A 26,522-nucleotide genomic window follows, 5' to 3' on the forward strand; every position below is an offset into this window, starting at 1 on the left:
AGAAGGACACACAACTGGCGATATAGTCTTTTGGGAAAATATCTGCTTTTTTTTTTTAAAGACAATGGTCTGGATATGAAGCGTGTGTGCATGCTTGTGACAGATGGGGCTCCATCCATGACAGGGAAAGTGAATGGTTTGGCAGCACGTTGGTCCGCTGTAGCACCTCAGTTGATCTCCTTACACTGCATTGTGCATCAGGCGGTGTTGTGCGCAAAACTAAGCGGGGCGCTCAAAACGGCAATGGACAGCGTGATGGCTACAATTAATTTTATTTGCTCCACATCAAGCCTCCAACACCGCTTATTCCGCATGCTGCTGTCAGAAATGTCTGCTGAGCACCAAGACCTGCTTTTGCATAATGACGTGAGGTGGCTGTCCAAAGGCAAAGCACTGGAGCGTTTCTGTGGTCTCAGAGAGGAGATCAGTTTCTTTTCTTTTGTAAGTGGAAAAAGTAGGAGCTACCTCAGATTCTGTTCAGTTAGCTCTTTTATTGTTTTCTATGCAGCTTTTGCTGTGCAAACTGACCAAAGTTAAAAGAGAAACAATGAATAAACCTTACATGTTTTTCAATAAATTTGTTTGTGTTGGTTTTAAAATGTGTCATTACGAGCTGCTTCGCCGCTGAAATGACTGGCCCAACTAACCTTCTCGGTTAGAAAATCTGGCCCAACAGAATTTGTAATTGAATAGCCCTGGTCTACTAGCTAATGGTTAGGATGGAGACTGCTTCGTTGCTGCTGTCAAACCCCATGGTAAGCATCTTAACGTAATGTTAATACAAATATTTTGACGTTTTCGCATGTGAAAGTTGGTGTTGCTCTGAGAAATAACAAGATGTGTTAGTAAGTTACACCATGTCATGGTTTAAAGTAACTTTAGAGCCGTTAGATCAGGTTAACATCGCGCTAGCCGTCCTTTTTCACATTCATTTAAAATTAAAATATCCGTGCTCTAGCTAAATGTACATATCTGATTGAATCTGAATGTAAAGTTTACATTAGCTAGCTAGCTATGTCTGTTGCGGTAAGTTAATTTGGCTGTTCCATAATTTAATGTGGCTAACTATAACGTTAACGTTACACAGGCCATTAACGTTAGCTACCTAAATCATATTTAAAAAAGGTGAAGAGGTTCAGGGGCCGTCTAATGGCAGGCTAACGTTCGTACTTTAACTCCCATTGTGATAAGGTTCTATTTTTACCCTGCTTATTACCACAATGTAAAATTAATTTTAGGACATTTTAGTAAGACTGTGGTTCGTTTCTGTGCACTCAGCATTAAATCTGGTTAACAATTGGTTTTGACAACGGCGTTCGGAGTGCTGACGGTCATAAAACATCAGTAATTAGATGGTGCCCGTTTTCGTTGGCTAACGTTAGCCTTCAAAACCCCGATGAGCATAGCCACCTGTTACCACAATTTTCTTACTGCTAGCTATATCACTAACTTTGATTACTTAAATAAAAATAATTTACCTGACAAGCTAGCGTTAGCTTAATGTAGTTACTGTCAGGACAGTCAAATTGACCATAAGCCTAGCTAGCTAACTTAACATAAAACTGATAGCGTTTATAATCGGCTTTAACAGGGACTAAACACGTTCGATGGACGTATTGAATCACATTTGACTTTAAGATCAATATCACAATTCATTTTATTGGTACTTAACTTTTCTGTATCATGTTTATAGCATTTGGTAGACTGTTGTTTGCATGTTTCACTAGTTATCCCTTATTAAAAAGGTGGTTCTTGCTAAGAATATCATCACCATCTTCTACTAAATGTCAGGAATACACTGTGTTTATTGCAAAACAATAGTTTACAATACTAAAAATACTGCATCCTTACAAAGAGCAGCATTTTTTTGATAGTAGTTTTCACATAGTGAGTCTTTTTTTATGTTGGTATGATGTATAGTGGAAGATCAGAAAACGTGGCCAGGAGTTGTGAGAGAAGGTAATGCTGAGATGAAGGACATCATACCACAAGACTATTTGTGTGTGTATAAGCCTGATCAACAAGTAAAAAGAGTCAGGTATGTTATTGCCTAATTAGTTTGGTGCATGATGCAAATTACACACCTGTAATCAAAATCTATTTAGTATTTGGGGCTCATGATTCTTAGGCCTATTTGTTGCTCTATTTTTCCATCCCCTGTGTGATCAAGGGTTCCTAGACTTCCTCTATCATTATCTTTATTGCATGTTCCATTTGGTGCAGTATCACTGAAAATATCCCAACTGTGGGACTAATTTAAGGATCTAATCTTATTTTAATGTTTCCATTTTTCAGATCTCTCAATTGCCATGATGACCAAGATATTCAATGGGGAAATGTGGAAAGCTGCCATATTCCCAGTCATTACTTTTCTGAATCATCTGTGGTAAGTTTACAAAAATCTCAATTGAAAATGGGAGTAGGAAGTAAAGAGAAGGAAATAGTAGTAGTAGTAGCAGTAGCAGCAGTAGTAGTAAGTAAGTAAGTAAAGAGAGGGCAGCATAAAATGACACCTTTTGGTATGAAAAGTAAATGCTTTTTTTTAAATAATTGTGATTACCATTAAACCTTAAAACCGGTCTTCTATTCACATCTGCAAAAAAACGACTATTATTCCCCCAGCCTTACGTCACAATTATTACTCAACCACTTCTTAAAAACAATGGGAGACGGGGAAAAAAACCTGAAAAAAACGTCCATGCATTAAAACATACTTCTTCAAATTAACGCACATAACCCAAATCTTTTGTTCTTGCAGCAGCAGTAGCAGCAGCACCGAGGAATCCTACTTTCCTGAGTCCGACACAGAGAAGGCCATCAAGGACTTCCCTGACTGGCAACAGACTGGAGTAGAGGCTGTAGCAGAGACAGCCTTTTTTTTTTTTTTTTTACTGAAATAATTGACATTATGATGGACAGTGGACAATATGATAAGCAGTACTTGAATTTGTTCAGTAGTATTAGTGTGACAATCAGTTTTTGTTCTCCAACCTGTACAGACTGCTGTTGTGAAGCAGGGATACACAGCTTAGTCAAAAGAGAGAAAGGCTGTATATTTCAGCGACTCCTTCAGATTGAGAAAAATAATGACTTTTCTTAATAAATAAATGTTATTCTTTGCTCAAAAGTGTCTTTAGGTTTAAATAACATTATCCTGATCCCATAGGTATCCAAAAATTGAGAAAGGCTAAGCAAGTGATGTTTTTTTAAACTGAAACTGGGTGCACAGGTTTACAGACACATCTCTACTGATTGGGTATCACCTAGAACACAACCAATAATTGAGACACACCCACCAAATGAGAGAAAACATAACTCAAGCTGTTGCACACCGTTCCCAGGAAACGTGCTGTTTTGACATTGAATGTGCCCCAGCTCTTTGATTGAGAGGAAGCACACAGTTTCAGACTTTAAAAAAACACTGGTTTAAGCTTTTAATAGTATTTTTGTACATTCACGCTTAGTATAGACCAATGTAGGCTAATTATCTCAAAATCTACCTACATGATCAAAAGTTTTTTTTATTTTCAGAATAGCTTTTAATGTGTTATAGTGTGCTATTTTCTATGATAATTTGAACTTGTATAAATTGTCTTTGAGTACCCTCAAAAGCGCTTTATAAATTGTACATTGTGCTTGATATGTCTGGTGCCCTTCTAATGCCATTTAGGACAATTTATTTTTGAATAAAAAATAAAGTAATAAATTGGGATTTATTTGTACGTGTATAACTGTAGTCCCATGTTTCCAGAGAGTGGCGGATTCTGTGCCAGTTCATTTTCCTGCAGCTACACAGGAAAATGATCACATGGTACAGAAAACATGTCCTCCATCCTCTTGAAACATGGGACTACAGTTATAAAAGTAGTATAAAAACGTCTAAAATTAGTCTAAATTTGACGTTGAAAAGACGTCCACAAACGACCACATTTGGACTATAAATAGCCCTTACACGGAGGTCCCCCGGACGTCAACATTAGACGTGCGGTAGACGTCGAAAAAAGACGTCGCCTGGCGTTACAAAACAACCCCTTCAGTGGACCGAAATTGGACGTCCAAAAATTACATGGAAAAGACGTCCCTTCGACGTCACATTGCGCAGTGGGTATAATAATGTAATATTAAAATCATACCTGCAAACTCAGAAGGGCTGAAAAAGGTGTCACATCTCTGTGTCTGTGTTTTTCAGACAACGGCAGCTAGTCTGGTGTTACAATCCTCTCCAGTGAAATACAGACACACTTTTACACCGTTTAGCTGTCAGAATTCTAACCGTGTTTACTCCAGCTGCTAGCTAACCGTAGGCTAACGTTAGCTGCTGCCAACTGTAGTGTTAACTAGCGTCCCGTGCGGCGATGTTTCAGTTCCCTCTAACGTCCATTTTCGGAGCATCAGAGAGAAGCGCAGGCTTCTAAGCGGCACATAATAAGGGACCGAAATCCGCGTTGCTATTCGGTCCGGTAGATAACGGTCGTTAAAGCACCGGTGCACCGGGTCTGTGCAGGTTTGATGGATCGCGTACAAACCAATAGGGTGTCGGAATGACTATGTTTATACTTCTCATCCAACCACAATCACATTCACTCTCTCCGGATGGAGCGATCTGGATAGGGTTTTTTGTGGGTGTTTTTTTTTTAACGATGACGAGCCGGAATGAAAACAAGCCGAACTGAATTATGAGTAACGAGGCTATTTTTAAAATGTAAGGAGTAGAAAGTACAGATAATTCCGTGAAAATGTAAGGAGTAGAAGTAAAAAGTATGCTGTAAAATAATTACTCCAGTAAAGTATAGATACCCAAAATTTCTACTTAAGTAAGGTAACCAAGTATTTGTACTTCGTTACTTGACACCTCTGTTAAACGCTGCATGGTCCTGCTTAGGGCTGGGAAAAAAATCGATTTGATTTAAAAATCGAGTTGGTAGGTTAAATCAATTCATATTTTCAAAAAATCAATTTTTTAGATTTTCTTTCAATCCAAATACAGTATAAATAATTTGGATGTTTAACAATCTTTGTTGCACACTGCACAGTGACTTTTCACTTAGAGAAAGGGTTTGCCTTTGCAATTTTGTTTATGTTGATGTACTTTAATTAAATACAATAAAAATATATTTTTAAAATATATTTACAGTTCGCAGTTATTTTGTTTTAAATGGAAGGGGGGGGGAATCGAATCGAATTGTAAATCGAGTTTTTTATAAAAAAATCACAGATTTTTTTTAGGGAAACAAATGGCCCAGCTCTAGTCCTGCTCTCTCCCACGCTCCATGTTGTCTCTTGTTCAACACAACACGTCGGTGATTACCACTGATGTCGCGGCGCTCATACGTCATTGTCACTCACGAAACAGAATCATGGTTAAGTAACGCAGTGCTTATGGGGAAGTAACAGTAATCTAATTACTTTTTGCAATTGTAATCCCCTACTTTACTCGTTACTTGAAAAAAGTAATCGGATTGCCCATCAGTGCTCTGGACACCTGAGTATTATCCCCATATTGATATAAATACATCCAAAACATAGCATGGGAAAACCCTTACGAACTTCTGGCAAATTTGAGATTTGCTCTAAATGTCAGTCTGGCCAAGAGCCCATTCAAGCCCATTTCCAATTTTTCCAAATCGAGGGACCAATCACAACCGTTGATGCGGGCTTTACACGATGACGATAGCGCAGCGACGGCAAGCAGCTTTTGCTGCGTTCACAGACATCAGGAAAAACATTTTTCAGAGTGAAAACGTCATTATTCACGTCACTTCCTGTGGGAATCAGAGGTGGGAAACTTGGGCTGGATTTTGATAACCGAGTTTCCCAGTTGGTGACGCGTTGTTGACAACTTATGTTTGATGTAGGCGACTTTGGTTCACTGAACATATTTCCATGACAATAAACTGTTTATTGTGGACAAACGCCTCTGCCAAGAAACATACACAGACATAACATGTTTCAAATTATTCATACCTTATCCGTGTCCTTTCCCGTTGGTTGTCCTGCAGATAACACAATCAAATAGTGATTGTGATGTCATAATGCAGCAACAAAGTAATCTGTATTTTCTGTCTATAAAAAAGTACTAATCGATTAAAGGTTAGGTCTGGTGATAGTCTGCATTTTTTCTAGTAGTACAAAGGTCATACTGTACATACAGGTAGCTACAGTGCATGTAAATACGTAACTCAAGGTGCATTCTTTAAGTACAAATTGTTTTAAGACTGACTTGAAAAATTTAAAATCGATTCTTTAATTCCCAGGCCGCCAACACCCATCCTATACGCATGTTAAAGATTGACATTTTCAGTAGAAATAAATGGGCTTAGGAATGTTCTTCCTAGTGCAATTAAATTCAATTGTATTAATAGTGTCAAATCATATCAGAAGTTATCTCAGGATACTTCACAGCTTTAGTAGGTCTACACCACCCTCTAATTTACAGAGACCCAAAAATAGCATAAAAATAGTATAAAATAAAGAGAGAAATTGTTACAGTGAATGCGATTCCAGACCAAATGTGTAATCATTTATTGTTAGAATCATCCTTTCAATACATAACACAGCTAATACAGATTTAAAAGAAACAAGATACCAGTATTGTGTCACAAATCCACTGTCAGTTGGATGGCTGCGTAGAGAAAAATACAAAAAACAAGATTTTTATCTTGAGAAAATCTCCATGTGGTCATCAGGCAAAGACTTACAGTATAAAATGTACAGCCGCGTGATTATATAATATATATATTTATATAACATTGCACATTATACCAAAAAGAAACCACACATGGAAAACAAAATAAGTGTACACAATATACAACAAGGCACTGTGGAAGAAACCTGCACACGCATCTTTGGAGGGATCTGCCGCCCGCGGAGCTCCAGTGAAATGTTGTAGGAATGTTACACTGCAAAAAGTACAACTGAGCAAGTCATCCAAACTGGAATCTGATGAAAGCCAGCATTTTAATCTAGTAATGTTTCAATCATTGCAGTTTGACTTACTTAAAGGGTAATTGCGTACTGTTTAAAAGCCATATATACATCTGGAAGGTTTTGACAAAAATTACCTTTTCTGTCTTTTAGTCATATTTTTAGGCTTTTGTGCATTTTTAAGTGCTTACAGGTGCGGGAAAGCAGTAACGTAGAATAAGTCTACAGCACGTTTTCCTCCCATCCCGAATGATATGTGGAGTAGCCAGACCCTCCTCCGGCGCACTTTGTAGAAGGTTCTGGCAAAGCGAGACTACGTAGAATAGCAAACAAGGACCATCTGTGGTCAAAACAGAAGAATTATTATTTATATCCTAGTATGCAGGTTTTTACTTTTTATAATACTGAAGTACATTAAGTAGGTGATTGCAGGCATTTTTTAATAACTATAGCAACCAGTTGTTTAGTGGCTCGAAAACAATGTTTTCTAACAAGTTCCTTGTTACTATTAAGAGTGGGTGACATGTAGTTTTATTTAGCAATATAATACATTTTCTAGATAAATAATTGACAAACTGTTTATGGACTGAATAATCAGACAGAGAAGTTAGATTTTGGCCAATCCATATCATCTTACAGTAAAGATTTCCTCCAGGCACAACCTTAGTTCTTAGAAATTTGGAACCATGTTCAATCTGAAACCATTCTCAAAACCCATCTGCAATTAAACTAACTTAAAATTATTAGTTTTGACATTCATCACTTTAAATTTGGCTAAGAACCAGTCAAGCTACAGCATTGGGGTGTGTTGATATAGAGAGTGAATGTCATCAAATTGCTGCTTTTCTGGAGTGAAAAGTGTCCAATCTGAGAGGCAGATGACTGGCACATTGCAATGAGTTAACGCTGCAGATTTGGGGGCTTACACAGTTTTGACATATGCCTTCGCTATTAACAAACTAACAGATTTGTTACAAGAACAGAATTTGGAGTTTAGCTTGAATGACTTGCGTAGCTGGACAGATTCTGCAGTGTAAAAGTATGTAAAGGGAACATGGGAGCACCTTCCAGAATCTGGAACAAGAGTGGCATCGATAAGGCAAAATCTGATTTGAGTAGAGTTCTTCCCGCTTTAGTTTAAACTCGTGTGACCTTTGAAATGATCAGCAAATCATTCAAAAACAATCAATTACAAACTTGAAATGCTTAAGACGAGTACAGTTGCATACTATTTACAGTGAACAGATCATCCTGAAGAAAGTCTGTATAGGTCAAGTCCCAGAGTTCTTCAAAGCAGAGGAAAAGTCTTTAACTATTTTCTTTATCTTCTCTGCTTTTGCTTAGTTTTTTTACATTCCGACACATAGACACACGCCTCTTAAAACTCCCACACACACACACACACAGACACACGAACAACAACCTCAGTAACAAATAGCCCCATCCTGCAACAACAGTCCTTGTGTTGCCACAGCACATTAGCATCAGGGAGAAATTAACAGTTTTATTCCAAAACAAGACACATCTCCACTTCAGTAGAAAACTCCACTCCACCTAAACGAGAACTGATGAAAAAATAAGTTTGTGCTGAACCTTCAGCTGGTTTTCTTTGGTCTTAAAAACAGTGGAAAAGTAGCATTTGTTGCATTGGCTATATCAGGAGTTCACTAGATGTCAGAGGAACATTTGGATAAATTGTTCCTGTCGTATTTTTGTTTTGTCAAATTACTAAATTAACAGCCTTTATTTAATTTGTTCTTGCCGATGCTATGGGCCACTTGATTTTAATGGTTATATTTTGATATTGGACTTACTGTAGATACATCTCTGGGTTTTGCTGTTGAACACAACATTGTGTTATGTTAGACCATCCTCTACATGCATTTGTTAAGGGATAACAGATTGTTTCATTGTAGAAACGTTTATATTTTGAGATGTCGTCCCGTTCATATAACCTTAGATTCAAGGTTCATGAGCCCTTCTTGGCTTTAGGAGGCAAATTAATTAATTAAATGTTACTATACTTGTTAAGGACATTGAGGTAAATGTATATATTTTTCCCCTTTGATCGGATCAGAATCAGAAATACTTTAATAATCCCAGGGGGAAATTGGGTTAGGGTTAACTCTAAACTCAAACCCAAACCTAACCCAGGCATTTTAAGTTTACAAACAAAGTAGGGCTTGTGGTGTTGTCAGTGTAAAAGTTACATGACTCAAGTAGCTTGTTTGATTGGAGAGAGTTTGAAAAAGCGGAGAAACCAAAGACATTTGATTCAAATTGGCAATTCAATTCAAGGCTGCTTTATTAGCCAGTGTTAGTCTTGTAGTTGGTTTACTTTACATTTTCACTCTTTGACCTGAGAGACAGTTCAAATGGTTCATACTACATCTAAAAAATGAAATGGTTGCTCACTTTGTTTCTTTTAAGGTTCTGAGCTATCAGAAGTGGATGTTTATTGTTTTGGAATAAAACCAGTCAAAAAAAATCATTTGAGCTAATTAACATTAAGAGCATTGTGGTTTGTCTTCAACATTCACAGAGTCAGTCTGACATGTCAAATGTAAGAGCTGCTCCGCCCAGAGCGCCGAGGATGGGCGTCCATCCATGGGCTGCTGCGGCCACGTTTGACGCTCTGCGGCACCACAGTAAGAGGCCATAAGGTCAAAGGTTAAAGGGCGGAGTTCACCAGGCGGTACACTGGCTGCCGTGGCTGCTGATGGACTGACTGTTGCTGTATCGCTTCTTGACAATCATGCTGATGTAGGCCTTCATCAGCTTGGCAATGTCCATAACCTGCAGCGGAGAGGAAGAGGAGTGTTTACACAGTACATGATATTTCAAGATTGAAAGGTTGGTGTTTCATTTCATTCGTTCATGCTTTTGTAAATGTGTGAGGATTTATGATTTTAAGGCTGAGTCACTCGAACATTTATGGAATTTCGAAAGCAATTGATTCCAATGTAAACACTGCTAGGAACGTATCCGCTTGCCAAGGTAAATTGCTGCAGTGCTTTTTCTGTTTGACGTGTGTCAATGATTTGACAATGCTGATGTTACCCAACATTCAAAAATGAAACGAACAATTTCTTTTCTTGTACAAACCATTTGCGTTTCAAAGACCAGCTCTCGGCCCTCAACTGCGATCTTGTAGGCGTTGGCCAGCGGAGCGCCGAAGGAGAGAATCTGTTCATACGGGAAAACCTCCAGAGGCCACGGCTCTCCTCGTTTGTACACCGATATGGCCTCCCGGCTCACGCCCAACCACAGCTCGAAGGGGAACGCTCCGTCCCGACACTAAATGACAAGCAGAAACAACAAGCATGATGGCTGGCCTTTCTTACACTTTTGGTCAGATTCACATTTAAACTTGAAATGGTAGAACATTAAATCATCCCTACGGAAGAGGATTATGGCCACAAGTGAAAAATGTATTTGAGTTCTGAGTTTAAAGTCGTATATATGGGGAAAATCAACAAATTTTGAGAATAAAGTCAGATAGTTTTTTTTTCACAGAATTCCGACTTTAAAGTCAGAACTCAAATACATTTTGTGCATTTTCCCTTATCTTCTTCCGTACATCACTTAGCTTGATTTAGCTAAGTATTTTTTTTAATTCCCCCAAACTTAAAAAAACTACTGAATGCCAATAACACCATTCATCATTTCTATTTGCTGGTATTTAAACAGAAATATTCTTATGAATACAGTTTGAAAATAGGAGTTTGAAAATGATATAGATAAAGTAAAGAGAAGTATTAAAAAATAACATAGAATGTAAAAAATAGCAGCTATTCTAACGAGCGAGCAGACTGACACATAAAAACTTGACATAATTTCTGTCCTCACCTCCACGTTGAACAGCGTGGATCCGTATCCCTGCCACTCCTTCGCCACAGCCATGTATTTGACCATGGCCTGCTCCTGGTTCATCCCCTGCAGCTTCTTCCACTTGTCCATCACGCTGGTTCTCACGGCCGCCGCCTCCTCCCTCATCCACGCCTCCAGGCTGTTCTCCTCCTCAAGCTTCTGCCGACTCAGCGAGCCGCTCCTGAAGCTCCGCCTCAGCGTTCCCTCCAGGAAACTCGAGCGTTTCCTCTCCGAAGTCCCCGAGCGGTCGGCCACCGAGCCAGAGCCCGGAGCAAACGTCTTGGCAGAGTTCTGCACCCGGGCCCGCAATCGCGCCATGGGGAACACCTGGGACATCTCGGGGACGGTGGCCTGGGAGCTGTGATCTCCCTGGAGGTACTGAAGTCTGAGGGCAGCCAGGAACTGAAGCGTCTCCTCAGGGCCCGGATACTGACCGCGAATGACCGCTTCATGGGCCTGCAGACAGAGAAAATGTAAGATAAAGAAAGCTTCCAGAACAACTGCCTCAGTAAGTTAGCTTATCTTTTGTCCAAAGCTGCCATTTTCAATACATGACATAAACGATCCAAGACATTTGATTTATTATACACTTAGATTTTAGCCAAATAAATGTTCTATCATTACTAGAGCAAAACAAGTTGTGATACTATACCTAGTTATAGGTGCAATACCATGAGGAATATAAAAATGTTAATTTAATTTTATATTATATTTAAATTTTATATTTAATAAAAGAAGCTCAAATGCATCAGTGCTTGTATCAACATAATTTTTTAAAAATACTAGACAAAATTGACCCAATTCATTGTGTAAAAAAAAAATAATACCCACCCTTGCTTAATACAAATGTGTGATAGTGTTTTGATTGACTGAAGAAACTAACAATGTTACAATTAATAAAATGCAAAAATCTATAAAATGAAATGATAGAAAAAAAAACTAATCTACTACTACTAAAATAGAATTGTGTTAATTATTAAATATCTATTAGAGCTTGAACTATTAGCCAATTAATTAAGTCAGTCAACAGAAAATTAAAGTCTTGTAAGTAATGTTTCATGAAAGATTATATATTTTTGGAATTCGGAGTCCTGGTTGGACAAGATAAGGAATTTAGAAAATGTGATTGTTATTTCTTCCGACAATTCATAGACCAAATAACTTAATAAATTACTGAGTAAGACATGATGGCTCTACACAGGACAATTATTTAAATTTAAAGGTTTGAATTACTTTAAGTTAAAACTTACCTGTTCAAACATGAAGGCAAACTCCACGCTGTCTTTGGGAACGTTGTCTGTGTCCAAGAAGCAGTAGAGCTTGAAGTAAAACTTCCAGCCCATGTTGTTTTCGTCTTGGCTGGCTGAAAGCCTGGAGACCAGAGAGACGGTTCATGAAGAGCATTGTTCTGTTTCAGACAAAAAAAAACATACACTAACAACACAGACTCTTAGATGCTTACTTTTCAAACTTGGCGAGCACGTCGGCCACCACTGTGCGGCTCTCGATGGCTTTCTCTGTGGTGTCGTTCTGTTCAAAGAGAGCAAACATGTTCCTGCTGTCCTCCATGGCCAGGCCTCGGATCAGCTTCTCCACCACCTAAAGCACACAGAATGAGATACAAGCAACTCAAATCTGCAGATCAGATCAAACTATTTAAATCATGAAAGTGGAATGTGAACTAAAATGTGAACTGTACTTTGAAGAGGATTGTTAGGTAACCTTCTCATACCTTAAGACTGTTTAAGAAGTTAACAGAATGGGCCCTATTTCAACGATCTAAGCGCACAGCGTGAAGCGCCTGGCGCAGGTGCGTTTAGGGCGTGTCCAAATCCACTTTTGCTAGTTTGGCGGTGGATAAAAGGGTCTGTGCGCCGGACGCATGGTTTAAAAGGGTAGTACTTAATGTCTTCATTAATTCATAGGCGTGTTTGGTGCGTAAAATGCAATAAACCAATCAGAGTGTTATCTCCCATTCCCTGTAAAAGCCAGGCGCGTTTGGACCTTGGAGCATTGCTATTATGATGGCGGATTTTCACCATAATATTTTTATTTGTAATCTTTTGCATGTTTGTGTGCTCCTGTGCGTCCCTGTGTGTGTAACAAGCATAGTGTGCGCGCGCTTTGCACGATTCTAGGAGCATTTTACTAATTTGCTGTTAAAATAACAATGAAATGCTGCGCCATTGACTTTAGACCAGGTTTTTGTTGGTAAATGGCGCGATCACTTTCCGCTGCCTCAAGATAGCAATACGCCCAGAATGCACCTGAACACACCTCCCTGTAAGACCAGCACGGGCGCAGGTGCATTTGCTATTTAAACAACGTGGGTGCTGGACGGGAAATTGAATACTGCGTCGGTCTTAAACTAGCAAAGACACTTTGCGCTGCGCCAGGTGCAAGATAGGGCCCAAGAACTCTAAACAGGACTATTACTTCCAGACACATAGAAAGTGATGGGATTATGTTGAATACTGGTTCCTGTCACCCACCTCTCCGGCTGTTGTGTGTGAGTTGATGGTGATCTTGCAGGAGCCTCCTCCGTGGCAGTGAACGGTGGTGCTCATGTCCTGCTGGGCAATGATGGCGCGGATCTCCTCCTGGGACGGGATGTTCTCCCTGGCTCGAGTCTTCTTAAGGGAGTCGAGGGCAAATGCGGCGTAACGATCCATCTCCGAGCCGGGGAAGAGCTCTCGAGTCCTGCGGAGAGAGTGATTTGGATTGGAACATTAAGTCAAGGCAATTTATTTATATAGCGCAGTTCATACGCAAATGCAATTCAAAGTGCTTTACATAAGCATACACATACAAAGCAATTTCAAAGACTTTAAAGCATAGAGGTGTAAGAATCACCATCTCTAAATGATCTTAGGAAAAGCAATGTCAAACACAAAAGTTTTAATGTGCTCATATTATGCTCATTTTCAGGTTCATAATTGTATTTAGACGTTGTATCAGAATTGATTTACATGGTTTATCCATCCATCCATCCATCTTCGTCCGCTTATCCGGTGTCGGGTCGCGGGGGGAGCAGCTCCAGCAGGGGACCCCAAACTTCCCTTTCCCGAGCAACATTAACCAGCTCCGACTGGGGGATCCCGAGGCGTTCCCAGGCCAGGTTGGAGATATAATCCCTCCACCTAGTCCTGGGTCTTCCCCGAGGCCTCCTCCCAGCTGGACGTGCCTGGAACACCTCCCTAGGGAGGCGCCCAGGGGGCATCCTTACCAGATGCCCGAACCACCTCAACTGGCTCCTTTCGACGCAAAGGAGCAGCGGCTCTACTCCGAGCTCCTCACGGATGACTGAGCTTCTCACCCTATCTCTAAGGGAGACGCCAGCCACCCTCCTGAGGAAACCCATTTCAGCCGCTTGTACCCTGGATCTCGTTCTTTCGGTCATGACCCAGCCTTCATGACCATAGGTGAGGGTAGGAACGAAAACTGACCGGTAGATCGAGAGCTTTGCCTTCTGGCTAAGCTCTCTTTTTCGTCACAACGGTGCGATAGATTGAATGCAATACCGCACCCGCTGCGCCCGATTCTCCGACCAATCTCCCGCTCCATTGTCCCCTCACTCGCGAACACAACCCCAAGGTACTTGAACTCCTTCACTTGGGGTAAGGACTCATTCCCTACCTGGAGAAGGCATTCCATCGGTTTCCTGCTGAGAACCATGGCCTCAGATTTAGAGGTGCTGATCCTCATCCCAACCGCTTCACACTCGGTTGCGAACCGATCCAGTGAGTGCTGAAGGTCGCAGGCCGATGATGCCATCAGGACCACATCATCTGCAAAGAGCAGCGATGAGATCCCCAGCCCACCAAACTGCAAACCCTCCCCACCCCGACTACGCCTCGATATCCTGTCCATAAATACTACAAACAGGATTGGTGACAAAGCGCAGCCCTGGCGGAGGCCAACCCTCACCTGAAAAGAGTCCGACTTACTACCGAGAACCCGGACACAGCTCTCGCTTTGGTTGTACAGAGATTGGATGGCCCTGAGAAGAGACCCCCTCACCCCATACTCCCGCAGCACCTCCCACAGTATCTCCCGGGGACCCGGTCATACGCCTTCTCCAAATCCACAAAACACATGTAGACCGGTTGGGCATACTCCCAGGCTCCCTCCAGGATCCTTGCGAGAGTGAAGAGCTGGTCCGTTGTTCCACGACCAGGACGGAATCCGCATTGTTCCTCCTCAACCCGAGGTTCGACTATCGGCCGAACCCTCCTTTCCAGCACCTTGGAGTAGACTTTACCAGGGAGGCTGAGAAGTGTGATACCCCTATAATTGGCACACACCCTCTGGTCCCCCTTTTTAAAAAGGGGAACCACCACCCCAGTCTGCCACTCCTTTGGCACCGTCCCAGACTTCCACGCAATGTTGAAAAGGCGTGTCAACCAGGACAGCCCCTCCACACCCAGAGCCTTGAGCATTTCTGGACGGATCTCATCAATCCCGGGGCTTTGCCACTGTGTAGTTGTTTGACTACATCAGTGACTTCCGCCTGGGAAATCGACGACAATCCCCCATTATCCTCCAGCTCTGCCTCTAACATAGAGGGCGTATTAGTCGGATTCAGGAGTTCCTCAAAGTGCTCCTTCCACCGCCCTATTACCTCCTCAGTTGAGGTCAACAGTGTCCCATCCTTACTGTACACAGCTTGGATGGTTCCCCGCTTCCCCCTCCTGAGGTGGCGAACAGTTTTCCAGAAGCACTTTGGTGCCGACCGAAAGTCCTTCTCCATGTCTTCTCCAAACTTCTCCCACACCCGCTGCTTTGCCTCTTTCACGGCAGAGGCTGCAGCCCTTCGGGCCCTTCGGTACCCTGCAACTGCCTCCGGAGTCCTCCGGGATAACATATCCCGGAAAGACTCCTTCTTCAGTCGGACGGCTTCCCTGACCACCGTTGTCCACCACGGTGTTCGTGGGTTACCGCCCCTTGAGGCACCTAAGACCCTAAGACCACAGCTCCAGCAATGGAAACTTTGAACATTGTCCACTCGGGTTCAATGCCCCCAGCCTCCACAGGGATGCACGAAAAGCTCCGCCGGAGGTGTGAGTTGAAAGTCTGTTGGACAGGGGCCTCCTCCAGACGTTCCCAATTTACCCGCACTACACGTTTGGGCTTACCAGGTCTGTCCAGAGTCTTCCCCCACCCTCTGACCCAACTCACCACCAGATGGTGATCGGTTGACAGCTCTGCCCCTCTCTTCACCCGAGTGTCCAAAACATACGGCCTCAGATCAGATGAAACGATTATGAAATCGATCATTGACCTTCGGCCTAGGGTGCTCTGGTACCAGGTACACTTATGAGCATCCCTATGTTCGAACATGGTGTTCGTTATAGACAATCCATGACTAGCACAGAAGTCCAACAACAAACAACCACTCTGGTTTAGATCAGGGAGGCCGTTCCTCCCAATCACGCCTCCAGGTGTCTCCATCATTGCCCACGTGTGCGTTGAAGTCCCCCAGCAGAACAATGGAGTCCCCCACTGGAGCCCCATGCAGGACTCCAGTCAAGGTCTCAAGAAGGCCGAATACTCCGAACTCCTGTTTGGTGCATATGCACAAACAACAGTCAGAGTTTTCCCCCACAACCCGCAGGCGTGGGGAGGCGACCCTCTCATCCACCGGGTAAACTCCAACACAGCGGGCGCTCAGCCGGGGCTTGTGAGTATCCCCACACCCACCCGGCGCCTCACACCCTGGGCAACTCCGGAGAAGAAAAGAGTCCAACCCCTATCCAGGAGTATGGTTCCAGAACCAAGACTGTGCGTGAGGTAAGCCCCACCAGATCTAACCGGTAGCGCTCCACCTCCCGCACCAGTTCGGCTCCTTCCTCCACAGAGAGGTGACGTTCCACGTCCCCAGAGCCAGCGTCTGCTGCCCGGGTCTGGTCCGTCGAGGCCCCTGACCTTCACTGCCACCCATGTGGCATCGCACCCGACCCCAACGGTTCCTCCCACAGGTGGTGGGCCCATGGGATGGAGAGGGAGTTGCCACGTAGCTTGTTCGGGCTGTGCCCGGCCGGGCTCCGTGGCAAACCCGGCCACCAGGCGCTCGCCGACGAGCCCACCGTCTGGGCCTGGCTCCAGACGGGGGCCCCGGGCTTCCTCCGGGCAGGGTCACTCCATCTCTGCTTAGCTTTTTCATTGGGGTTTTGAACCATTCTTTGTCTGGCCCCTCACCTGAGACCACTTTGCCTTGGGAGACCCTACCAGGAGCACAAAGCTCCAGACAACACAGCCCTCAGGTTCACAGAGACACACAAACCTCTCCACCACGATAAGGTGATGGTTCACGGAGAGGTAAGGACTACTAGCCAGTCAGAAGCAGAGTATGAGGGCGTGCCCTGACAGTAGCTAGGTATGGACTACTAGCCAGTCAGAAGCAGAGTATGAGGGTGTGCCACGCTAGCAGCTAGGCAAGCATTATAACGTGTGTTACAAAGTGACCACGTTGGTCTCTGAAGTAAAGGCTGGACTACAATAGAGCTGTTTGGAGCAGTTGGTGAACAGTGTTTTCTGTTGGAGATTGTAAGGCCCTTTGGGGTGGACTTTGCGCTTTTTCACTTTGTAAACCTATAACATGCACAAAAAAAGATATATAACACTATAAAGGAAAGGGAAAAAGCCAAAAAGCATAATATGAGCACTATAAATCTTGCCTTAAAAGAACACAGGGTTGGGGCAGATCGTAATTGTTCAAGTGTTCAAGTGTTCCATTAAGTGTACATGAAGATAAAAATTAAACCTGTAGATTAATCTTTAAAGAAACGTCATTTGTTGTATCCCCAAACACCTTTTTTTTTTGGAGACACAAACTGCAAACATGCCAATACCTCTTAAGGTGGAACTTGAGGTATCTGAGGATGCTCCTGGTTGGGATGAAGGTGCAGGACATGCAGGCCAGGATCTTCCAGCTGCAGAGGTTCGCCGGGCTGCCGGGATGCTGCGGCCGCGTCGTCTGCTTGACCAGCTGGCAGTAGAGCTCGTCCCGCAGCTGTTTGAGCTCCTGGCCCGTCTGCAGGATGCCCTGGATGATGGGCACCGGGTCGGCCACGCCCTCCAGGTGCTGCAGAGAGCTGAACACTTTGAGGGCTTCGTCCTGCAGCGTTGTGTAGCTTCTGCTTCTCAGAGCTGAGCCGGGCAGAGAGACGTGGTTAGTGATAATAATAACATTAATATAAACCCATGAATTTTTTTGGGTCAAAATTAACAATTTGCAATGTTAAAAAGTCCAACACAAATGTTTGATTAAATGCTTTAAAGGTCCAAAATGTAATATTTGTACTGTAATAAATCAAAAAATGACACCAATGCCTCATCAGATATTAAGGAAACATGTTAAACTGAAATACTATCTTTTCTGACAACAATGCTAATTTCAGTATTTTTTCTTTTTGAAATTTACATTCCGTGACGGAATTTATGTTTATGTTTTGATCTGTGTGTTGTTATCAACGGCCCAGTTTGACAGGCAGGCTGGGTTGCCAGATATACCTGTAAAAACGTAAACCCAGTGCGCTACAGCTGTAACGGTACTACAGCCATGAAAGCACAGACAGACATGACAGCTTAGAGCCCAAAAGGACTCAGAGTTGGCTTATTTTCTCCTGAACAGGTAAGCATTAGCTTCATGCTAATTTATCACAGCTACTAGAGATGGGCAATTTTTGTCATTTCAACATTTGTGTACTCACATTGAATTATATAGCTAGAGTACCCGAATTGGTTATTCGCAAAAACAATTGAGACAGCCAGTAAAGTGATCCCGACTGGTCCTGGCTAATGCCGCCATGCTAACCCTGCTAACGTTACCGGGAGGACCAGGCAAGCAGCCCATGGCTGTTTACAACGTGTAGTTCCGCGGCTGGAGCCGACAACGGTGAGTTATTTTAAGCCACGAGAGGGGGGCTGTAAATCGGAAAGAGCGGACTGTGAGTTTGCAGTGTGTTTAGCGATTGTTGCCGTAATTCTAAGCCAATGAAGTTTGTTCCGTCGGCAAGGTAGTGGTATTTTTAGCGTTTCGTATTGTAATTCTAAGCCGAGGAAGTGTGCCTGACTGGCGTGTGGAGAGGACAGTGAGGTTGTTGTGTTTTTAGCGGTTCATACTGTAATTTTAAGCCGAAAAAGTGTGTCTGTCAGTTGGTTACAGAGCTCCGCGTGAGCACGGGCTTTTATGACTGTCAATATAACCAGCATCTACCGTTAGCTTCTCCGCTGTGCTGTGGAGTAATGGCTGGCTATGTGAGACTAGCATCTACCGTTAGCTACTCCGCTGTGCTGTGGAGTAATGTCTGGCTATGTGAGACTAGCATCTAACGTTAGCTACTCCGCTGTGCTGTGGAGTAACGTCCGGCTATGTGAGACTAGCATCTACCGTTAGCTACTCCGCTGTGCTGTGGAGTAATGTCTGGCTATGTGAGACTAGCATCTACCGTTAGCTACTCCGCTGTGCTGTGGAGTAATGTCTGGCTATGTGAGACTAGCATCTACCGTTAGCTACTCCGCTGTGCTGTGGAGTAATGTCTGGCTATGTGAGACTAGCATCTAACGTTAGCTACTCCACTGTGCTGTGGAGTAATGTCTGGCTATGTGAGACTAGCATCTACCGTTAGCTACTCCGCTGTGCTGTGGAGTAATGTCTGGCTATGTGAGACTAGCATCTACCGTTAGCTACTCCGCTGTGCTGTGGAGTAATGTCTGGCTATGTGAGACTAGCATCTACCGTTAGCTACTCCGCTGTGCTGTGGAGTAATGTCTGGCTATGTGAGACTAGCATCTAACGTTAGCTACTCCGCTGTGCTGTGGAGTAATGTCTGGCTATGTGAGACTAGCATCTACCGTTAGCTACTCCGCTGTGCTGTGGAGTAATGTCTGGCTATGTGAGACTAGCATCTACCGTTAGCTACTCCGCTGTGCTGTGGAGTAATGTCTGGCTATGTGAGACTAGCATCTACCGTTAGCTACTCCGCTGTGCTGTGGAGTAATGTCTGGCTATGTGAGACTAGCATCTACTGTTAGCTACTCCGCTGTGCTGTGGAGTAATGTCTGGCTATGTGAGACTAGCATCTAACGTTAGCTACTCCGCTGTGCTGTGGAGTAATGTCTGGCTATGTGAGACTAGCATCTACCGTTAGCTACTCCGCTGTGCTGTGGAGTAATGTCTGGCTATGTGAGACTAGCATCTACCGTTAGCTACTCCGCTGTGCTGTGGAGTAATGTCTGGCTATGTGAGACTAGCATCTACCGTTAGCTACTCCGCTGTGCTGTGGAGTAATGTCTGGCTATGTGAGACTAGCATCTACTGTTAGCTACTCCGCTGTGCTGTGGAGTAATGTCTGGCTATGTGAGAAAAGCGTCTAGCAACATTGTTGTGAATGCTGCGGTCTCAGCCTGGCAACCCCCGTGAACTTCGAGTCTGGGCAGGAGGGGGCGGGGGAAACGACTCTCCAGTATTTTGAATTGGTAGTGCAGTAACTATTTTAACCGCTAGCTGCCAGTATTACATACAATATTACATATTGCACCTTTAAGCAATTATTTAATACAACTGAAACTTTGAACATAATACACGGTCAAAAAAGGAATAAAAAATATATATCTTCTTGAAGGCTAAACATGCTAACAGTTTATTGCAAGTGTTGCAGACTGCTTACAGAGCTGTAGCAGAGCCAAAGTAGCACACTTTTTAATAATTCCCTTTATCGGTTATCTGTAAAATAAAACACCGATACAGTTCATCTGCAAACTGCCAAATATCGGCCCCGATAATCGGCCAATTATTGGTCGATCCCGGCACGAGAGCACACATTTTAAGCAACACTGATCTCGTACATAAAACAGGGAATGCGCAAGATAGGAGGTCATCAAAAGAACAACTCTAAAGATACTAAAATGAAAATGAAAACCAATAATGATTGAAATATGTAATGGCAGTGAAGTTAATATAAAACACCATGTAATAGTAATATAAAGAGGGAATGTGCAGTGATGCAATATTGTTAAAGAAACCATGGCTAAGTGTAGGCCATCTTGTCTTTGTGTCTGTCTGTATGTGTGTGACTGACCGGTGTGGTGGATGTCTCCGTAGGGCAGCGGCAGCAGCGGCGAGTGCAGCAGGTGGTGGCTGTAGCGGAGGATGGGGTTCCTCTTGTAGATCTGCTCCACCACCTCCGAGTTCAGACAGTTCTCCTGCAGAGAGCAGAGAAGCCGGACTTCAGTACAATGCTCTGCTTTGACTTTTTACGACGTGCTACACTATTATCCTTTTTATGACTTTTTTGGAATGAAATACTATGCTGTGAAATTTTTTAATGTTCTCATAATACTTATTGACCCGTTTTATTTGTCCCCAGTCTGACTTTAAACTCTTATCTGGAGCGTGCAGCCGGTGTGTATATGCCATTGCAGTATCTTAGATGTGGGACCTGATCATCAATCAAATTTAATTTAATCATCATTCTGTATGAAATTTTTATACATTTTTATGACATGTTTATATTTTTTTATTATATACTATGACTCTTCTTAACTGCCTTATGACATACTTTACAATGATTTTTGGAAGGATTTTTCACAACATAATATACTATGACCTTTTTAAAATCCCAATATATTTATTGATCCACTTTATTTGTCTTAATTTGTCTTAAAGTTTGTCAAATACTCAGTCAATTAACTGGCAGTATATGTTGGGTGAAAACTGGTGGCAGAGTAAAATAGCAAATCTTTAATAGTGATCTCATGCTGTTAAACAATTTTTTAAATGAAGCTGAATCGGACTGCTGACTCTAGAATGATCCTTCTCTGCATTCATTAATCTGTATCGCCCTTTTTAAGCTTCTGGTGGGAACTACAACGACATGGACGGAGCTGATGGAAGTCTCAGTCAACTTTACGCTAAGTTGACTGCACACTGCCTGCGTGGCGTAAGCGTGGCGTTTCTGTTGCGTGTCAGCTGTGTGGCGGCTGCGTGGCGTTTTCTGTCTTTGCACACCAGAAACGTGTCTGACGGCGCTGCTGCTGCTGCTGCTGCTGCTGCTGCTGCTGCTGCTGCTGCTGCGAGCCCTTCAAGTTCATGTTACTTTATTTATACCCGGAGGTAGATTTTGTTTGCAGTAGAGTCACACATCATCACATTATCACACATCATCAGAAAAGTTCTTATCGGTCCAGAATAAGATAATACATAAACCTACATAAAAGACAAGTAAACACTTTGCAAAAAATAGGTATAACTTGTTCCTCAATGTAATGGCTTGTCTGTACACATGTATGTTTCACATTAATGAAAATCGATAATTATTATTATTTTTTTTTTTTAAATTGCATTTATATCTGCATTTATGTCAAAACCTCGAGACTTTCAAACATCAAAATGTCATTTAATAAATGTGTTTGTGTCAAAATGACATATAAACATCTTTTCCTATTCTATGTTGCCTGGAAACACTTCCAGCTTGCGCGTCGCGTGAAAAATAGGCGCCGGTCCTATTTCTAGCATGCACGCGTTTTCTCAGGCGCGGCGTGCGTGTCATGCAGGCAGTGTGCAAGCTTTAACCTGTTCACATGGGAGCCGAAATAAAAACGGACACGCCACACAGCCAGCGTGCAGGAGGCCTAAGAGGTTTCCTACCCTGATGTCCTGGATGAGCTGCTGGGTCGGCGTGTCGATGGGAGCTTTGGTGTCGATGACGTTCTGGATGGCGTTGGCCCAACGCGTGGCCTCATTCAGCAGCTTACAGTAGAGACGGTACGAGTGTTTCCGGCCGTACACGATCACGTTCCAGTAGCCTGTCAGGAGGATGACATCAGGAAGAGGCCAAAGAAATGAAGCATGTTATGGTTAAATTCATGTTTAGAAGGGCATTAGGGCAAAATGTAATCTCACTTTACTTGATTCTTATATTTCAAGTCCATTCTATTTCCTTTTCTTACCAGTGTCTTTGAAGACCTTTTCGTCCGGCTGAATCACCGAGCAGAGACTGTTCAGCACCAGCGTTCCCAGCTTCAGGGCGTTACGTTCGGAGCTCTTATAGTAGTCCAGGGAATTGTGGGTAAGCAGGAACCAGCGCTTCTTCAGCTTCAGCGAGGCTTTGGTACTGTTCTTAATCTCTTTGTGCAACCAGCCTGGTGGAAATAAAGGAATCAGATGTTTGAGTTGCTAGAATTTTGTCTCATTACAAAAGGTGTACAGTCAGCCTGACACAACAGCAAATAGTTACTAAATTAATGAATGTGCAGGTTATTGTGCTAAAACCTTCAAATTGCATTCAATATTTCAGAATGTCATTCTTTTGAGCTTAATTAACTAGACATTTTTCTGTCAAGTTTGTGTTGTTTGTAATGCCTTTTTAAAATTCAGAAAAATGCTTCAAACTTTGATGGAGTTTGGTGTAAGCTAGAGCTTGGTGATATGGAAAAAAAACAAATATAACAATATTTTTGACCAAATACATCAATGTCGATATTGTAGGGTTGACAATTGGTGCTTTCACAAAATATTAACACACTGAGAATGTTGGTAAAATAATCATCAGTAATATGGATACAATGACAAAGTGGGTAAAGGCAGATAATAAAACAGCTAGTAAGTCTGGTAAGTTCAGAAAATGACATCACTTTACTGTAATGCAGCCTTTAAAACCAGGAAACGACAACAATTGTGTCATATCACGATATTACGATATCCATAATTTAAGACTAAGGGCCCTATCTTGCACTCGGCACAGCGCGGCGCAAAGTCCGACGCAAGTGTCTTTGCTAGTTTAAGACCGACGCAGTTGTCAATTTTCCATCCCGTCCTGCGGCCATCTGTGGCCCATGGGCGTACTGGTCTTACAGGGAGGTGTGTTCAGGTGCATTCTGGGTGTGCTGGACTTACAGGGAGGTGTGTTCAGGTGCATTCTGGGCGTACTGGTCTTACAGGGAGGTGTGTTCAGGTGCATTCTGGGCGTATTGGTATCTTGAGGTAGCGGAAAGTGATCGCGCCATTGACTAACAAAAACCTGGTCTAAAGTCAATAACGCAGCATTTCATTGTTATTTTAACAGAGCATTAGTAAAATGCTCCTAGGCTCGTGCACAGCGAGCGCACACTATACTTGTTACACACACAGGGACACACAGCAGCACACACACACACACATGCAGAATATTACAAATAAAAATATTATGGTTCAAATCCTCCATCATAACAGCAATGCTCCAAGGTCCAAACGCGCCTGGCTTTTAAAGGGAATGGGAGATGATCTCTGATTGGTTGATTGCATGTTACGCCCAAAACACACCTCTGATTAATTAAGACACTAAGGACAACCCTTTAGGACCAGGCGCCGTGCGCTTAGATCGTTAAAATAGGGCCCGATATCTAGTCTCATATATCGATGAAGATGTAATATCGATATATTGCCCAGCCCTAGTGTAAGCTGCTGTGTGTTTGTTGCTCTGCAGCTGTAGAACCTTTTTGTCTAAATGCATTGTGGGATAGACTCCCACAAACGCGTTGCGTTGTCACCTCTGATGATGAACTCCTGCCCATCGACGCGCGTGTCTCCTTTGGAGCGCTGCAGCAGAGTGATCCAGTGGTGCATCTCCTCGGGCGTGTCGGCGTTGCAGTGCAGCACGCGGTTCGCCGTGATCATGACGAAGGAGTTCGGCCTGTGACGGGTTCAGAAAGGCAGTTCGTGGTGAGAAGAAGACAAACGCTCAAATGCTTCGCTAACAGCTGAACAATCACGGACAAAAATGTCAGTCGTTTGGGTGACGTTAGTGGAATAAACGTTGTTTTTCGAAACTAGCCCTTGTGTTGTTTTTCCATCAACCATCGTCAAAATGGACCCGGTCTGTTTTTTGTTGTTGTTTATTTATTTTTTGGGCATTTTAGGCCTTTATTTATATAGTACAACTTAAGACATGAAAGGGGTGAGCAAGGGGGAATGACCGGGAATGATGAAGTCAAACCTGTGGCCGCAGCATTGTCTTTATATGGGCGCCTGCTCTACCAGGTGAGCTACCCAGGCGCCCGACCTGGTCTGTTTTTAGTTTTTTTGGGGGGCATTTCTGCCTTTATTGGATAGGAAAGCCAATCAGTGCTCTGTTACAAGTCTACTTATGCCGTGTCTTTTGTTGTCTATTGTCTGTCCTGTCCCTTGTCTGTCTTAAACGCTCTACTTTAAGTAGTATTTGCACTTGATGTAAAGTCTATAATGTTTGTGCACTAAATGTCTTGAATGTCGCTTGTATATAATGTTTTTATAAAATGTTGTTTTTATATATTTTAAATGTGTATAAACTTGATCCATGATGAAACTTTGTTTCGTGTCACTATATACAGTGTATATGGTTGAAATGACAATAAAACCCACTTCACTTGACTTGACTGAAAGCTGAGATATAAAAGGGGAGAGAGAGGGGGAAGATATGCAGGAAAACCATAAAAGGTTGGATTCAAACCCTGGACCTTGTGCATCGAGGAATAAACCTCCGCATATGTGCACCCGCTCTACCAACTGTGCTAACCGGCCACTGTTTTGCCAGTTTTATAAAGCATAAAGTATAAATTATCACCCAATTCTGTGTTACATCTAATTGGCCAACTTCATTCAAACTCATCACCGCTAGTTTTACACTTATATTTAGATTATATGGTCAATAATAAATAAATTAAAATTCATATTAAATTATGCTTAATGTTTTTAGTTTTTAGTACTCCTGATATTATGAATTATTTTAGCTAATAGTTAAGATCAGAGGAACGTATGTTGATGCATAATTACAGCCTATATGGAACTATCCAGGTTATTTTTGGGCAATTTAGTTGAAAGAAACATATTTTTGATACAGACAATTTTAAAACGGGTCAATTTTGACCCGAGGACAACACAAGGGCTAGAGGACAGACATAACACCTTCTGAGCAGCTTGAAGTTATAAAGCAGGAATTATTAGGTTTTTGTTTTAGATGATTGTTCAAACAGCATCCTCTAGTGGCTGACAGTACATTAAAATTAAATGTACTGTGACATTGAGTTATAAATGACTTTTCTTTGCTGCTTCTAGATTTTAGAGACCTTTCATTTTGTGACTTTGCAGACCATTTAAAAAAAAATTTAGTTTTTGCAGCACTCAGTGACAGAATATCATATAATAGAAGCAAACCTACATGAGCAGTTGCAACTATTGAGGGATTTTAAACTGAATGCAACTGTTAAAAGCAGCATCAGACTGCTTTTATCTAACAGACACTTTCTGGTGCCTACGCTTTGCCGTAGTGTGTGAAACAGAGTGCAACAATGCACAAAAAAGAGGAAAGCCAGAGACGTGACGTGATGTTCGATGCAGGTTCTCACCTCTCCGGATTATCTGACGCACAAACTGAATCGATCATCCCCACATCCAACGTGCCCTGAAGGGACAGAGGGAGGTTTAGTGACAGTGTTCAGGGCTTGGATAATGAGTTTGACCTTTTTCTGCCCTGTGGAAACCAATTATCTCACGCACACACGCGCACACACGCGCACACACGCGCACACACACGCACACACACGCACACACACACACGCACACACACGCACACACACACACACACACACACACACACACACACACACACACACAGACACAGACACACACACAGGGATAAAAGCAGCAAAACGTTTGCTCCAAGGTACACTTAAAAGAGGATGTAGCGTTTCCAATACCATCTCTGTGTTTG

At 42.7% G+C, this 26,522-nt stretch overlaps 1 protein-coding gene and 1 long non-coding RNA gene across 2 annotated transcripts in view; one reads left to right on the forward strand and one right to left on the reverse strand.

Annotated features, from left to right (window-relative positions):
• The first annotated feature begins 703 nt into the window (after positions 1 to 703).
• Positions 704 to 3,309, forward strand: LOC114565817 (uncharacterized). The gene is made up of 4 exons (XR_003693980.1): positions 704 to 755; positions 1,921 to 2,038; positions 2,296 to 2,386; positions 2,759 to 3,309. It is a non-coding gene; the product is annotated as an uncharacterized LOC114565817 (long non-coding RNA).
• A 3,201-nt stretch (positions 3,310 to 6,510) lies between these two features.
• Positions 6,511 to 26,522, reverse strand: part of myo10 (myosin X) — a 172,598-nt gene continuing 152,586 nt past the window's right edge. The window contains exons 30-41 of the mRNA XM_028592842.1: positions 26,158 to 26,213; positions 24,325 to 24,467; positions 22,747 to 22,938; positions 22,445 to 22,602; positions 20,877 to 21,000; positions 17,646 to 17,943; positions 13,287 to 13,494; positions 12,257 to 12,393; positions 12,045 to 12,165; positions 10,774 to 11,250; positions 10,030 to 10,221; positions 6,511 to 9,720 (exon numbers count right to left, since the gene is read on the reverse strand). Coding sequence (XP_028448643.1) covers positions 9,610 to 9,720; positions 10,030 to 10,221; positions 10,774 to 11,250; positions 12,045 to 12,165; positions 12,257 to 12,393; positions 13,287 to 13,494; positions 17,646 to 17,943; positions 20,877 to 21,000; positions 22,445 to 22,602; positions 22,747 to 22,938; positions 24,325 to 24,467; positions 26,158 to 26,213 — 2,217 coding nt within the window. The 3' untranslated portion in view covers positions 6,511 to 9,609. The remainder of the gene's footprint in view (positions 9,721 to 10,029; positions 10,222 to 10,773; positions 11,251 to 12,044; positions 12,166 to 12,256; positions 12,394 to 13,286; positions 13,495 to 17,645; positions 17,944 to 20,876; positions 21,001 to 22,444; positions 22,603 to 22,746; positions 22,939 to 24,324; positions 24,468 to 26,157; positions 26,214 to 26,522) is intronic.

This window comes from Perca flavescens, chromosome 12 (assembly GCF_004354835.1).
Source record: "Perca flavescens isolate YP-PL-M2 chromosome 12, PFLA_1.0, whole genome shotgun sequence".
NCBI lineage: Eukaryota > Metazoa > Chordata > Actinopteri > Perciformes > Percidae > Perca > Perca flavescens.